General features: G+C 39.4%; 2 protein-coding genes across 2 annotated transcripts; both read left to right on the forward strand.

The window, feature by feature from the left end:
* The first annotated feature begins 112 nt into the window (after positions 1–112).
* On the forward strand, positions 113–4,565 carry LOC107283600 (cytochrome b-c1 complex subunit 6, mitochondrial). Its single transcript, XM_015811533.1, has 4 exons — positions 113–251; positions 1,741–1,767; positions 3,954–4,115; positions 4,352–4,565. Exons 1-4 carry the CDS (start codon positions 201–203, stop codon positions 4,382–4,384), a joined length of 273 nt encoding a protein of 90 aa, XP_015667019.1. The 5' UTR covers positions 113–200; the 3' UTR covers positions 4,385–4,565.
* A 3,146-nt stretch (positions 4,566–7,711) lies between these two features.
* NSUN4 (NOP2/Sun RNA methyltransferase 4) lies at positions 7,712–13,769 on the forward strand. The gene is made up of 5 exons (XM_015811534.1): positions 7,712–8,104; positions 8,758–8,912; positions 10,210–10,364; positions 11,669–11,793; positions 13,445–13,769. The coding sequence occupies exons 1-5, from the start codon at positions 7,767–7,769 to the stop codon at positions 13,719–13,721; spliced, it is 1,050 nt and encodes a 349-aa protein (XP_015667020.1). The 5' UTR covers positions 7,712–7,766; the 3' UTR covers positions 13,722–13,769.
* Positions 13,770–14,616: the final 847 nt, after the last annotated feature.

The following is a 14,616-nucleotide window of genomic DNA, read 5'->3' on the forward strand; positions in this document are numbered from 1 at the left end:
GGAACTGGTGCTCGTGGCTCGCACGCTGCGACGGGAGCGCAATGGTGGGAGAAACGGAGGAGCCATCTTAGGAAGGTCGGCTGAATGAAACCTCCCATCGGAAGGCTGCTGGGGGATAGGCGGGATTTCCGTTGACATGCGGATGACCCTCGCGCGTCCTTCTGCGGTAGCTAAATCGGGGTTGAGGAAGACTTGCTGAAATGGGTAGGGAGGACGAAAAGGCAATTGAGGGCCGCCGGGACGACCCTGAGGTGAGCCGCACTACAGTGAGACAAGGGAAATGTGGTTATTCTCAAATCTTAACGTTGCATGGTCTTAGCTCCTCCGTCCCCGCATTTTCATTTTTGGGCCTGCTGATTTTTCTTGATCTGGGCTTTTAATTTTATCGAAAGGTCACTCAATAGCTAACACTAGAGCCGTGTATCCATTTACCTGTTGGCAAGTGACACTTGAACATAACGGACCTTCGTTTAGACGTGCGTGAATGCGCTTGTACTATCTATAATATAGCCGGAGGGCCAGATCCGCGGGAAAATAATAATCACTAACCAATTTATATACTCTATGATATCCTTTGTGTGAATGTTGAAAAACTGACCGTGGTTAGCGACAGAATTATTCATTGCTGCAAATTTCGCCATCTGGTTGCCTTGCAGACCTGGAAGACTACAACTCCCATCAAAATATTTTGCTTGTGTGGGTTGAAAAATAGTCCCCTGTAGTTACATATGGTGGGCTGTAGAATTGAGAAAGCTGCCTTTCCTTATTCTTTTAAGGTGTAAAATATTGGCTATTATATAAATACTTTGAATAATGCATCTCTGCATATTGTTTGAATAATCCAGGGCTTTTGTTTTGCTTATAACATCTTTATATGTTCATTGTCTTATTTTTCTTTTGTCATCTTACTTATAAAAAAAAACCTTCACTACATATGACACCAGTATACATGATTATACCTCTTTTTGCAAAGAGTTCTAATGTTATATTTATTTATAGTGAACTGAAATGCAATAATATTCCATGGCTAGTATAGTGGTCTTACTATTCCAGTCCAGTACTGATTGGCTTTAAAAAAAATTTAATTTTTTTCTTTAAATATTAATAATTCCATGTGGATTTTTCAGTCACGGGGACTGGTGTAAAGAATTATAAAACATTGGAAGGAGAATTCTGAAACTTTTTTTAGCAGTGAATTGTTGATATCTGTTTTTGTCATATATATTTGATATAGGGACAAAGAAGTCTTTTCAGCAATGCTGAAAGTTTTTGGAGTTCTATTTGTAACATAATTTCCAGGCCAGTTGCCAAGTGTCTTTAATTTTGATCACATGATCATGGGGATGTTGCAGTGGTCATAAGTGTGAAAAACGGTCATAAGTCACTTTTTTCAGTGCCGTTGTAACTTTGAACGTTCACTAAACAATCTGTTGTAAGTCAATGATTACCTGTACAGGTTTTCTTGCGGAAAAAAACTTTGAGAGTATCTTCTTGCCTATAAAGAGGGAAGGTGTGGAGTTGATAATCTGGGTTTTCTTAGTTCAAAGTAAGTAGAAAATAGTGGTGTGGGCTTCATGATTACAGTGTTCATTCACATTTATCAACCATGTGGGGCATTGCATGTTGAAATATTACCTGTAACTAAAATTGCTCTTTGATTTTTTGTAATTTAATGGACTTCATATCATATAGATATGAGAACATTGATGAATCTATTGTGATTCTTTTTTCCCTGTGCAGGAGGAAGAGGAGGAAGAAGAACTTGTGGTATGTAACTTTATGGATAATTGAGCAAGAGAAGACATTCATAACATTTCAATCAACAATTTTTTAAAAGAATCTTGTTATTTATTCTATCTGGATGAAAATTAACAATTGGTAGAAATGTATATAGCAGTTATGGTGAACCTTTTAGAGACCGAGTGCCCAAACTGCAACCCCAAACCCATTTATTTATTGCCAGGTGCCAGGTGGGCATAACCCACTGGGTGGGCATGGCTGTGGTCATGGCAGACTGGATGGGTGTGGCCAAGGTGAGCGTGGTCACCTCAATGTTGCTCGTGGGGAGGGACCCCTGTGGGGACCAGGCAGGATTGGGGGAGATGCAGGGGGTCTCTGGCAGGTGGGGTGGTGGGTAGGAGTGTCATCCTGCGGGGTGAGGCGAGGCAGGGTGGGGGTGCCATTATCTCAGGGCAAGGCAGGGGCCGGGGCAGCTGCTGCCTGACACCATCGGCCCCCACACACAGAGGCCAGTGAGCGCATGGGGGCCGACAGTGTCCATCAGCAGCCACAGCCTGCCGGCCTCTCGACCGGCGCACTCTGGGGCTCCGCAGCCCACCAGCAGCAGTTCAGAGAAGTGCCCACAGAGAGGGCTCTGAGTGCCACCTCTGGCACGCGTGCCATAGGTTCGCCACTACTGGTATATAGTGATGGGAATTATTATTTGGGTTCACAACTTGATTACAATGAAATGTCTGATTTTGAATATTAGCAGAATCTTGTGGCAGCTTTTCTATGTTGCTTTAATGAAACTGTTTCTATCTGATGTACTGGTTTGCTTAGTAGCACATGTTCTTTTTACTAAAACCAATAATTCAGGAACAAAAAGATAATACGATAGAATTTGGACAGATCAATTCTGATAAATGCCATGTTTATATAGTGAATATCTTAGTATTCCATCTTTACCTGATTTTTATTTAATAAAATATTCTGAATTATCATATTTAGAACATCCCAGCCTTGTTTTAATATATGATTTCTTTTGACAGTTAGGATTTCTATAGTAAGAGCAAAGATGGACAAACTATGGATTTTGCTTCCAAGGCTTAAAACCTTTCTCCTGGTCCAATTAAACTGTTCTTCTGTTTGAAAACTAGCAGAACATCAACCTAATACAGATTATACTGTTCCCTATTGCCAATATCAGTTGCCTTTGCTCTGGTTTGTAGCTAAAGAGTAGTGTCCTCATTTTCTCTGCAGAAAAGTGTATGCTGAAGCCACCTCAACAATGATGTCAGCAGGATATCATCCACCTGTCACAACATAGCTATGATAGGCAATATTTTTGACTGACGGCTAGATTTGTGGGTTTAGCCATTTGTCAGAATTTGTCTTATTTACCTATCTTTTAACCTGAGATTACCTGTCAGGGTTAGGAGAGGTGGCTGTGATAGCATAGCTGACAGTACATAGAACAGAAGTACACTAAACCTGTGGTCAAAAACAGCCCAAACGGAGCTGACAGATGCAGTAGGGAGACGATGTCATGAAACTGGCCTGCTCTGCTCTGCTTTACCATGCAGCCTCCATCCTAGCTGCTGATCTCACTCTATAAACCAGGGAACAGCTCAGAGACTAACAGATATATGGGGAGAGCTTGTTTCAAAAGACCTATACTCTTCCATTGCACCAGAATAGAATGGCCGTCAAAGATAGTCCCAGGGACCAGAGGGGATGGGCCAGCACCAACTAAAGTGCCCAATAAGCTATAAGCTGATTTTACCTAGGACTCATCTCCCAATTCCAGTGACAAAACAGTCAGTGATAAAACTGGCTTATTGGCTGCTTAGGGGAAAAAAAACACTACTTTAATGGAACTATTAAGGTTGACTTTAAACTGCTAGTATGGGTTTCAGCAAGATACCACCAACATCTTGAGTACAGGGCAGAAAAATAGTTGCCAAACATGACTAGCTCTGGTAGAGAAAGGACCAAAATTCTATCTTTTTTAAAAAAAAGTCAAAATATCCTAGATGTTACAAACTATGAGAAAGAGTGCTACTCTCCTGAATGGCTACAATTTATAACCCAGAGTTTTTAAGTTTCTTATGATCATCCGCTGTCTGGATAATTACAGACTTTTGTATGCCAGCTTTAAGAGTAACTTTGACTCTCTCTCTTTTGGTAATGTCTTTAGTAGAGCATTAATTATGTGATACTTTTTCTTCCAGGATCCTTTAACAATTGTCAGGGAAGAGTGTGCAAAGATAGAACAATGTGCAAAAGCTCTGGAACGTTTAGAGCAGTGTAATACTCGGGTATCCTCCAGATCTCAAACACTGGAAGAGTGTACAGAGGAGCTCTTTGATTTCCTGGAAGCTAGAGACCATTGTGTGAGTTGATTTTAGCATGACTTTTATGCAAGGTTATGTAAAATAATTATATGCATCAAATGAACTTATAATTCTCAAACTTTGTTGCCCCTTACTGTTTAGAAAATTATGGATCAGCAGTTTGTAAATAAAACAAACTTCTGTAAGTAAACTGTAAGAATAAATTGTGCAAGAAGTAGATCAATATATTTTTTGCTTAAATTCTTGTTTTCATTTGTTAATTTCTTGGTTTACAGGTAGCTCACAAACTCTTCTCCAAACTGAAATAAATCTTTATTCAATCATGTCAACTTCTTCATATCTGATGAAAACTTCACAGTCATGTGACCTGCTTCTATGAAAGATTGATCCTTTTTTTTGTTTGGTTATTGCATCATAGTACTTCTGTATTATTCTGTGGACGATTTGCAGTGTTAACAGTTTCTGTACATTTCCACATTAAACATTTACTGTAAAAAATAAAACAGTTGTGATAACTACACGTCCTCTTTTAAAACAGCATTCCGAAAAATTATGGCATTTTCAGATTTTAAGTGACAGAATTTTAACTGCATGTCTATGTGTGGATAGATAAATTTCCTGAGTTTTTAAGATTTTAAAAATCCAGAAAATATAAGGAAAATAAGTGGAAACTGCTACTAGAAAAGCAACTAATAACCATGATGAGGACAAGATGCCTTACAATTAACAGAGAAGGGAAAGCTTTTACAACATTTTGGTCTTTGAAAGTCTATCTATCCTAAAGACTAAAGAGGCAGGGAAGCATTTACTAAATAGAGCAGCCTCTTAGTATCTGCTACTCCTCTGTTACTGATGCTCAGAAGTTGGGGCGGGGGAAGCATATTGCCAAAATAAAGCAATATACAATCTCCACAGATGGGCTCAAATAGGAGGAAATCCTAATAAGGAAAAAAAATCCAGTTGCATATATAGTCTCCTTGATGTCAGTTTCTGGAGACACGCAGGCCGGTCAATTGCTGTTCAAAATCCGGAGACAGGAGGTGGGGGAAGTGGACCCAGCACTTGCCGGAAACAACGCTAGGAAGGGTTAAAAAAAACCAACAACATCGATGTCTCCTGTTATTTCATTGGTTTCTGCCACGACACCTCCTTTGTCGATACGCAAAAATTGCAACAGGTTGCAAAAGCAGTAAACGGTCAAAAGTAGAGATGGATGAAAGAGGCAGAAAACACGTTAAATCGGTTCACTGAAATCTTAGTCGGCATGGTAATATTCAATTAAATACAGATGGTTTTATGGCCAATATTCCATTTCTTGTTGAAACTAATTTGTCCACTGAATAATATACAATTTTAATAATATACAATTTTAATATACAATTGCTAAGAGCCTGACATTTGGGAAAGGGGTTCTGGAAAAGCGCGTTTTGCCTTTTACCTTGCCGAGGTGCTCGAAGCAGCCATTCACCGACCCGAATAAAACGTAACTGCTTGCCCCAAACTAAGCTACGTACAAAGCGGGCGTGTAATTTCCTGGGCTACCCCACTGAGACACTGCCAATAACATAAAAACACCCGAAACGCTTGAAATTCCCAACGCAGCTGCTCGATTTCCGGTTACGTTTTTCCCGCGGGCGACGGAACGATTTTGCGCGTCGACATCAGCCAGGGGAGCTTAAAACAGTGTGGCTCCGAGGAGGCGGAGGAGTTGCTGCCGGACCGCCCATCCACCGGCCCTTGATCCCGCAGTCGAGCATGGCGGTTGCACACCAGGCAAAGGGGAAGCGGTTCCTCCTGCAGTATCTGCGGAAAGGCTCGCCTTCGTTGTTTGTCTCGGCGCCTTGTCGGCATCGCCATTACAAGAAGAAATGGGTGGGTGAGGAGGAGGGAAGCGGGGCGCCACTCGCGCACGCGCGTTCGTTATCTCCCCCGCCTCATCAACATGCGCAGCCCCTTAGCTAGAGCGCAGCCCCATCGCAAGCCCTTCGTAACCCCACCGAACCGTTTCGACCTAATTGCTCGTCCCTCCCCGGTTTTCTCTTATACCAGTGTTTCTCAACCTTGGCAATTTTAAGGCATGTGGACTTCAACTCCCAGAATTCCACAGCCAGCAATGCTGGCTGTGGAATTCTGGGAGTTGAAGTCCACATGCCTTAAAATTGTCAAAGTTGAGAAACACTGTCTTATACGCTTCCCATCCTTTCTTTCCTCTCTTTATTAGAATTAACCCTTCCCTGATCGTATTAGACAAGTGTTTCTCAAACTTGACCACTTTTTTTAAGATCTGTGGATTTCAATTCACAGCGTTCTCCTGCATGGCTAGCTGGGGAATGGTGGGAGTTGAAGTCCTCACATCTTAAAAGTGGCCGAGGTAGAAAAACCACTATAGGGCTATAGCCTCAAACTTTCTCTTTCTTAAGATATTGGACCATGTCCTCTTGGTGATTTAAAGGAAAACTCCCGTTTTTCCAAATGGAAGGAATGGTCTTAAACACATTGAAATACAGAATGATGATTGAGTAGCTTTGTATTGGATTATGCTGATTATTCTGTCTAAACAAATGTATCTCCTGAAGCCCAGTCCGATGCATGATTTTTTTTGGAAGTAAGTCCCAAGGAATTTTATTATTGAGTTATCAAGTGTTACAAAACTAGCCTATATCATTTTATTTAAATAGACTGAAATGTGTAGTGTTTAAAGCCAGATTATAGTCTTTTATCAGTAATCTAAGTTTGGCTTCTTTTATTGATGTTCTTTATTAAAGGAGATGTGTATCTTGGGATAAGAGGATTTCCCCGTTTTGATTTAGATATGTGGAATATAATGTGATAAATAATTTCAACAATTGTTGCAATTAAAGCATATTCATTTAACATATAGTTTAACTCAGCTGACTGAATTTGACTCTTGAATACAGATAATTCTCAGCTTACGATTACAATTGAGCCCAAAATTTATGATGCTAAGTGAAACATTTGTTAAGTGAAGTTTGCCCCATTTTATGACCTTTCTTGCCACAGTTCTTAAGTGAATCATTGTAGGTGTTCAGTTAATAACACAGTTCTTAAGTGAATCTAGTTTTCCCATTGACTTTGCTTGTCAGAAGGAGGCAAAAGGTGGTCACATGATCCCAGGACACTGCAATCGTCATAAATATGAGTCAGTTGCCATGTGTCTTAATTTTGATCACATAACCATGATCACATAACCATGCGGATGTTGCAGTGCTCCTAAGTATGAAAAACGGTTATAAGTCACTTTTTTCAGTGCCGTTGTAACTTTGAACATTCACTAAACAAACTGTTGTAAGTCAATGATTACCTGTCCAGGTTTTCTTGCAGAAGAAAACTTCTAGAGTATCTTCTTGCCTATAAAGAGGGAAGGCGTGGAGTTGATAATCTGGGTTTTTCTTAGTTCAAAGTAGGTAGAAAATAGTGGTGTGGGCCTAGCTTCATGATTACAGTGTTCATTCACATTTATCAACCATGTGGGGCATTGCATGTTGAAATATGTCTATTCTATGTGTATGAGGGAGAACGCAGCAGGCAATCCCAATTTGGAAATATTGTTTCTTCATTATCAGTGACAACTATAAAATGTTCCCCATTGGATGATTTATTTTTATTCTTATATAGGCAGCCACTGCTCCTCGGGCAAATAATACCAGAGTGGCTCTCCAAGTCTTCGACATGAACTATGGAGACCAGTTTGGCAGCCTCTGGCCTTCAATTCGCATCAGTCTCCTGTCAATGCAAAAATATGGGGCCCTAGTCAACAATTTCTCTGATGTAGAGCAGGTCATTCAGAGTCTGGAAAACCTCAATGCAGTAGATTTCATCCAAGAATCTCAGGAAGTAATTGAGGAATTAGATTCCTCCATTGAAGAAGATGACAGTGTGCCAACTTCATCTCCCCAAATCCAGACAGAACTTTCAAAGACTCAGGCACAATATTTTCCTTCTGTCAGTCCTAACATCAAATGTTACACATTCCCCAAAGGAGACATCAGTCGTTTTCGTCAAGCCAGGTATGAATTTGTTGGATTTTTAGAATGCTTATAAAATTTTCCTCAAATAGCCATTTTCTATTCTTCTTAAGCTTGCTGGTTTGCTTCAGAGAGTTTTTTTTAATTTAGTAAAATAGAAGACAAAAGAACAAAAAGATCTTGTGCTTTTTAAATGTATTTTCCCCTGGCTGCAACATCAAAAATGCACTATTATAGATCATATATTTATTTTAGCATGTATGTGTAGTTTTCCTAAGTCTGACCAAGGCAGTTGATAAAAGGTTCAAAATACAACACATATTATAATTGTAGTCTATAAAATCAAAGCTTCGAATACACTAAATCTTCCAAAGTATTATATTACAGTTGAGATGCATATTTAGTCTCTAAAACTAAGGCAAGACACTTGCAGTATAAATAATTGTCTGCTTCAACCAGAATAGACAATTAGATATGATGGAAGCTGATCTATTAATATTTGGATGGCCTAGTATTCTTATACTTGTTTTTGTATAAAATCAAGCAGAAAAAAGTTAAACATGAAAAACAAAAAAAGTTAAATATGAAACCCAAAAAGGTGGCAGAAAACTCTTTTTCAAGATACAGTTTCGTGTGTGTGTGCATCCATTTGCAATGCTTGTATGTTTCATCTAATATATTTCTTTGACTTGCAGACCAGACATCGTAGGAATTCTTGGTTACTATCTCCTGGATGCTGCCTCGATTTTACCTGTTTTGGCTCTCAATGTACAGCCTGGAAGCATGGTCCTTGATCTTTGTGCAGCCCCAGGTGGGAAGATGCTGGCACTTTTACAGACTGGGTGTTGTTGTAAGTAACATGGTTTACTAATGTTGCTTTCCCAAGTTTAGATGTTTCATTTGTAGTATAGGCAGAAGAGTTGCTGAAACTGTTCTTTTGGAGTTTTACATAGAATAAATTCTCATCTTTCAAATTTGGCAATTTTAAGATAATGTGGATTTCAGCTTCCAGAATTCCCCAGCCACTGTGGCTTATATTCTTGTGAAAATATACTTCTCATTTGGAATATAGAGTTGGGAATATTACAACATGTTATGTGCATATTGATTGAAAAGTGATAGCCTCCCCCATAACAATCCACAAAATTGACTTTCACTTTTATACATGGAGTGCTACAGCCTTATGTTTTTTTTTGCCACTTGTAGGCTGTCATTCCAGTGAAAGATTTTGGAGGAGAAGATGCTCATATGCTTTCTCTTTGGAGAAGGGCCACATAGCTCAGGTGTAGAAAATGTGTTTTGCATGGGAAAACTCCCAAATTTCATCCATACTACTTTCAGCTGGTACAGAAAAACTCATTGCAAACACTTCTACCATGCAGTGTAGAAAATATGTAATAGGTAAGTTGTTTTGTCTCGGTAAAAAGTATCTTTCTCTTTTACTGCAATATCCCAATTTTCCAGTTGGAACCCTAAAAAAATTGAATAAAATAAAATAAAAATAATTCCTTAAAATAATAAAAAATAAGACATAAAAGACTAAGATACTCACCAACTTAACCACCAGTTCCCCTGCTTGCTATGGCTTCTGGTCATGCAAAAATGCTCTTCTTTGTGGTACATTTATTGATTTCTTTATTTCTTGAATATATGTGCATCTCACGTAAGTAATTCTTGACTCAAAGATTCATACATTGAATCACGGCTACAGTCATAGTAACTTAAATCGTAAATGGATGTAGTCTGATGTGTGAATTTACTCAAGATCCAGAGGCAATCTAGATTCCACTAAGGCGTTCACATTTGCATCCTCAGCCAAAGGATGGCAATCATCTCAATCAAAGGGAGATAATGTTCAGATAGATTATTTTTTATGAGGGTATATCTGGTGACAAGTCAACGGACAGTTCTTCAGTTTCCTCCTCTATTACTTCGTCTGAATAGATGACATTGGTTTGATAGGCAAGATAGCTACATGTACTAGTGAGTAAGTGGGAAAAGGGTGAAAGAGAATGATCTATAGATACTTGAGAGAGATTGCACACATTACATAGCAAGATAGCTATCATTTCTATGTAAATTTATATCTGTTATTGAAAGAATCTGAGATATGCTATCCTTGATTTAAGCGTCTGTTCTTGAAATAGGTGAGCTGACAGCCAATGATCTCTCTGGTTCTCGCACTATCCGGCTACGTAACGTCCTCCGCAGCTATCTCCCCAAAGAGATCCAAAATGTAGTGCGGGTTACCTCGTTGGATGGAAGAAATTGGTCCCAGACAGAAACAGGCACTTATGATAAGGTAAGTATCTTCTAACTCTTGCTACTGGAAATTGAAACACCTTTATTTCTTAATAAACCAGGATATCATTTAGATTTTTTTTTTCATTTCTTGTACAGAATAGTCCTTGCCCCTTTACTAGATCATCTCTAGAATTCTCCCTTGAGTGGTAGTAAGCTTATAGCCAAGACTGATACAACAAGTTTTTGGAGTTTATAATCTTAAAATTAACAGTTAATATCCATTTAAGAATGCTGTAATAAAAGCCTTGATCATCTATCCTTGATTATTTGTACCCTGCAATCAGTAACGCATGCCTTGATTTAGTTCCCAATGAAACTACTGTAATACCTTCAAATGCAGCAGCAGAAGCCAATCCCTCCAATCCAAAGTAATACCTATTTTAAGTTTATTGTATCGGTTACCAATCAGCTTCTGTACTGAATTCAAATGCTGTATATTATCTTTAAAACCCTACAGGGCATAACACTGAGTTAGCTCAAGCAGTGCTTTGTCAGAATAGAACTTGCTTGCTTGATCTAGTCATCTGAGCAGGGGTCCCCAACCACCAGTCCGTGGACCAGTACCGGGCTGCGACATGCCAGCAACCGGGCTACATGAAATAAGCAAAGCCCCATCCATGGGATGCAGGCAGCACACAAAACCATGCACCCTCTGGTCCGTGGAAAAACCTCTCTTCACGGAACTGGTCCCTGGTGCCCAAAAGGTTGGGGACCTCTGATCTAGAGCAGTGGTCCCCAGCCTTTCTGGCTCTGCAAATTGGCCGCTGTAGTGGCAGGGGGGGAGGGGATGGTTTTGGGGGGTATGCCTGCTACTTGGTAAATGGAGCTTCACAAACCTGTCCACTGCTTGCATGGCCCAGTTCCCAGTGGGCCGTGGACCAGTACCAGTCCACGGACCAGGGGTGGTTGTTCCAAGTTTATTCAGAAAACTTCGCAGCAGACCAGAAATGTGAATCTTGGTTTCCCAGTCCTGGTCTAGAACCATAATGACTTTAAGCATTTGCTTACATACATTGGATCGAAGAGTAGTTATTGCTATAACTAGAATTGCAAGAGATGGTCAGTATTCCTGTCATACTTTTTTCAAACCAACCTGACAACCTGTTTCTTTCAATTTCTAAAACAAAGAAAGAAAAATAACAAATTTCTAATTTGTACTGTGGTGGAAAATCAGCTTCAAAACTTTCCTTGGCTTTTCACTGTACATGGAAATAGATTTAAGTGTCTAACCTAAACTTGTCTTTAATGTAAAGAAATTGTGTAGAAATTTACCAGAGGGAATATTTGTTTGGTTTCATTTAGGTACTTGTTGACGTGCCATGCACAAATGATCGAAAGTCAGTCTTGGAAGAAGATAACAATATCTTCACATACGCAAGAAAAGGGGAACGTCAGATGTTGCCAATGCTCCAGCTGCAACTGCTCATGTGAGTGATTTTGACATGTTGTCAAAAACATTCTTGAATGCTCCAGATAGCTCAAAAACATTTTGTTCCTCTCTTGCTCTGGACCATGCAATTCCAAAGATGGTCTTACAATTTCCAGAAGAAGAGCTTACGGACAGGGATTTAATTTGTGGTGGTCCAGTTACAAGACACATCAAACAGTTTAAGTTCAGAGGATTTACTTCCATAATTCAATGAATTGCTCTCAGAATAGAGCAGAAGTTGGAATTAAAATTATTGGAATAAATATAAGTAACCCCAGATATGCTCGTGATATTACATTAATGGCTAGAAGTGAGGAAGACTAAATCACATGTTGAAGATGAAAGATGGGAGTAGAAAAGCCAGTCTGATGCTTGGTGTGTTTTTTCTTAAAACAAACAAACAATCAAACCCAACACTGTAAAATTGTGTCAACTTCTAGTATCAACCCTCTGCCAATAGGCAGAGAAGTAGCAATACACATTATTTTCCTAGGGTCAAAACTGCACAGAGATGGTTTCTGTAACCATAAGAAAAAAGATGTCTGCTACTTAGGAGAAAAATTATGGCAAATCTAGATATATATTTATAGGCACACTTTACTGCCATCCATGGTAGATGTTATCAGGCAAGTCTTCTCAATCATAAAGTGGCTGTCATAAATGCAAAATAAAGAAAATCTATGCTTTTGAATTGTGATGCTGGAGAAGATTGTTGGGAATATCTTAATTGGCAAGAAGAATCAATACTAGATAAAATAAAACCAGACTACTGATTACAAGAACTAATAATGAAGTTATGTTAAATATTTGAGAGTATAACGTGAAGGCAAGGTCATTGAAGAAGACCCCAAGCTTCAAAAAAAATCAAAGGCAGTAAACAATCCTGGTGATTTATTATCCGTTGGGTGGCAAAGAGCTTGAAGTGATGGAATGACCAAACAACTAAAATATTACCCATTATGAATCTGCAATTTCAACTACATTAATAGTCTTATACCCAGCAATCTTCCATTCTTGAACTAGATTTTTTGAAAATTCCATCATACTCAATTACGCTTTTTCACTATGTGATGGCTGGGAGAAAACAATACTGCTGGCAAGGATTTCATTCTCTTTGGCTGGAGGCCAGATTTGAATTTTGAGAAAATGAGGTTGGACTGGCATAAGTATGCAGGGGCTTCCCATTCCCAAATTTGCTGAATGCTGGTGTACCTCGTAACAACAAAAAAAAAAAAAAGGCAAGTGTGACAGACAGGATTCCATGGGAGGTGTCTGAGTGCCTATAACCATTATTTTTAGGAACTCAGTAAATTAATGACATATTAACAAGGCAGGAAAAGGAGAATCGATTCTGTATATATTTGGGGCCCAAAATATAGTCTAGGCCTAGGCCAGGGGTAGGCAACCTCGGCTCTTTTATGACTCGTGGACTCTTTTATGACTCATGCTGGCTCAGGAATTCTGGGAGTTGAAGTCCACGAGTCATAAAAGAGCCGAAGTTGCCTACCCCTGGCCTAGGGTAAGGATTCCATGTGCATTCTTGCACTGGCATATGGTATATGCATCACTCTGTTGAATAAGTGGGCCAATACAGTTGATAGTCATCCCCCCCCCCCAATAATTTCTTTCCTTTTTTTTTTTTTCTTCAGAGCTGGAGTCCTTGCTGCTAAGCCAGGAGGAGAGGTGGTATATTCCACATGCTCTCTGTCTGAGCTCCAAAATGAGTATGTGGTTGAGAGAGCTGTGGAGTTACTAAACATCCAGTACAGCATCAACGTGACAGTAGAAGACTTGAGGCATTTTCGGAGACTGTTCCAGAACACATTTTCTTTCTATTCAAATTGTAGACTTGGAGAACTTATCCTGCCCCACCTCACAGCTAACTTTGGACCCATGTATTTTTGCAAATTGCACAGAATGAACTAGATTGAAGAAAGGACAGTACATTATTAAATATCTCTTCAAAAGATGAAATGGAATTTACAAAAAGCCACAGACATTTTATTTTGTAGGTTACATGCCTGGGCCCTTTACATGTCATTCAATGCTTGTTTTTTGCAAGGAAGTACTTACTTCTCTGCATGGGCAGTCTAACCAGATAGAAATTCCATTTACATGCTACTAATAAGTTGCATTTACATACATCTAATTATATAAATATTTGTGTACCTGCATCACAGTTTTGAGTTATACTGTATACATTAGAAAATATCCAGCTGGGCAGTATCAGATGTAGGAGGGCTTCAGGTTTCAGAAAACTTTATACCATGGTATCCTATCTGTGAATTTGAGAGTTGTGAACCCCCAGTCTCTGGAGGTTGCCAGGCTGGGAATGGTTGTATTGGAGACATTTATGCCACGTGTATATCAGAATTACAGGTCCTTGGAAAAATCTGTGAGCTTGTAGTCTGAAGACACTAAGGTTGAAAGGAAAGCAGTTTTGTTCTTATCAGATCCCTAAGTAGTTAATACACAGTAGAGGGTATTCTTTAGATTTTTCCCTTTTTTGTTGTTGTTTTTTTTGAAGTCTATACGTCATAAATTTGCCAAGGTTGAGAAAACTATGTAAGAGGACATTGACCAACTAAGCAAACAAAACCAGCTAAGCATAGCTGCGACAATGCCCAAACAACCCAAGCTAAAAGACTTTTTTCAGATAATGGACACTGTAAGTAAGTCTCCTTTTCTCCTTTCATCCCCCCTTGTGACCCTGGCAAACAAACCTAGCCCTCTTCTGGATTGGGAAGAGGACGATTGCTTCTCTGTGGAGGAGGGAGTTGCAATTCCAGTAGGAGTTAGAGGGGAGAATAAGAATAATATT

The sequence above is a fragment of the Protobothrops mucrosquamatus genome, unplaced genomic scaffold, assembly GCF_001527695.2.
Source record: "Protobothrops mucrosquamatus isolate PMUCROS unplaced genomic scaffold, P.Mucros_1.0 scaffold44, whole genome shotgun sequence".
Classification (NCBI taxonomy): Eukaryota; Metazoa; Chordata; class Lepidosauria; order Squamata; family Viperidae; genus Protobothrops; species Protobothrops mucrosquamatus.

What these genes read in the sequence shown, in the direction of transcription:
- LOC107283600 (XM_015811533.1), top strand. Translation starts at nt 201, where the DNA reads ATGGGTAGGGAGGACGAAAAGGCAATTGAGGGCCGCCGGGACGACCCT. An exon ending in GCCGCCGGGACGACCCTGAG is followed by an intron (nt 252 to 1,740) that starts GTGAGCCGCACT and finishes TTCCCTGTGCAG; the next exon opens with GAGGAAGAGGAGGAAGAAGA. An exon ending in AGGAGGAAGAAGAACTTGTG is followed by an intron (nt 1,768 to 3,953) that starts GTATGTAACTTT and finishes TTTTTCTTCCAG; the next exon opens with GATCCTTTAACAATTGTCAG.
- NSUN4 (XM_015811534.1), top strand. Translation starts at nt 7,767, where the DNA reads ATGAACTATGGAGACCAGTTTGGCAGCCTCTGGCCTTCAATTCGCATC. An exon ending in AGTCGTTTTCGTCAAGCCAG is followed by an intron (nt 8,105 to 8,757) that starts GTATGAATTTGT and finishes TTTGACTTGCAG; the next exon opens with ACCAGACATCGTAGGAATTC. An exon ending in CTCCAGCTGCAACTGCTCAT is followed by an intron (nt 11,794 to 13,444) that starts GTGAGTGATTTT and finishes TTTTTTCTTCAG; the next exon opens with AGCTGGAGTCCTTGCTGCTA.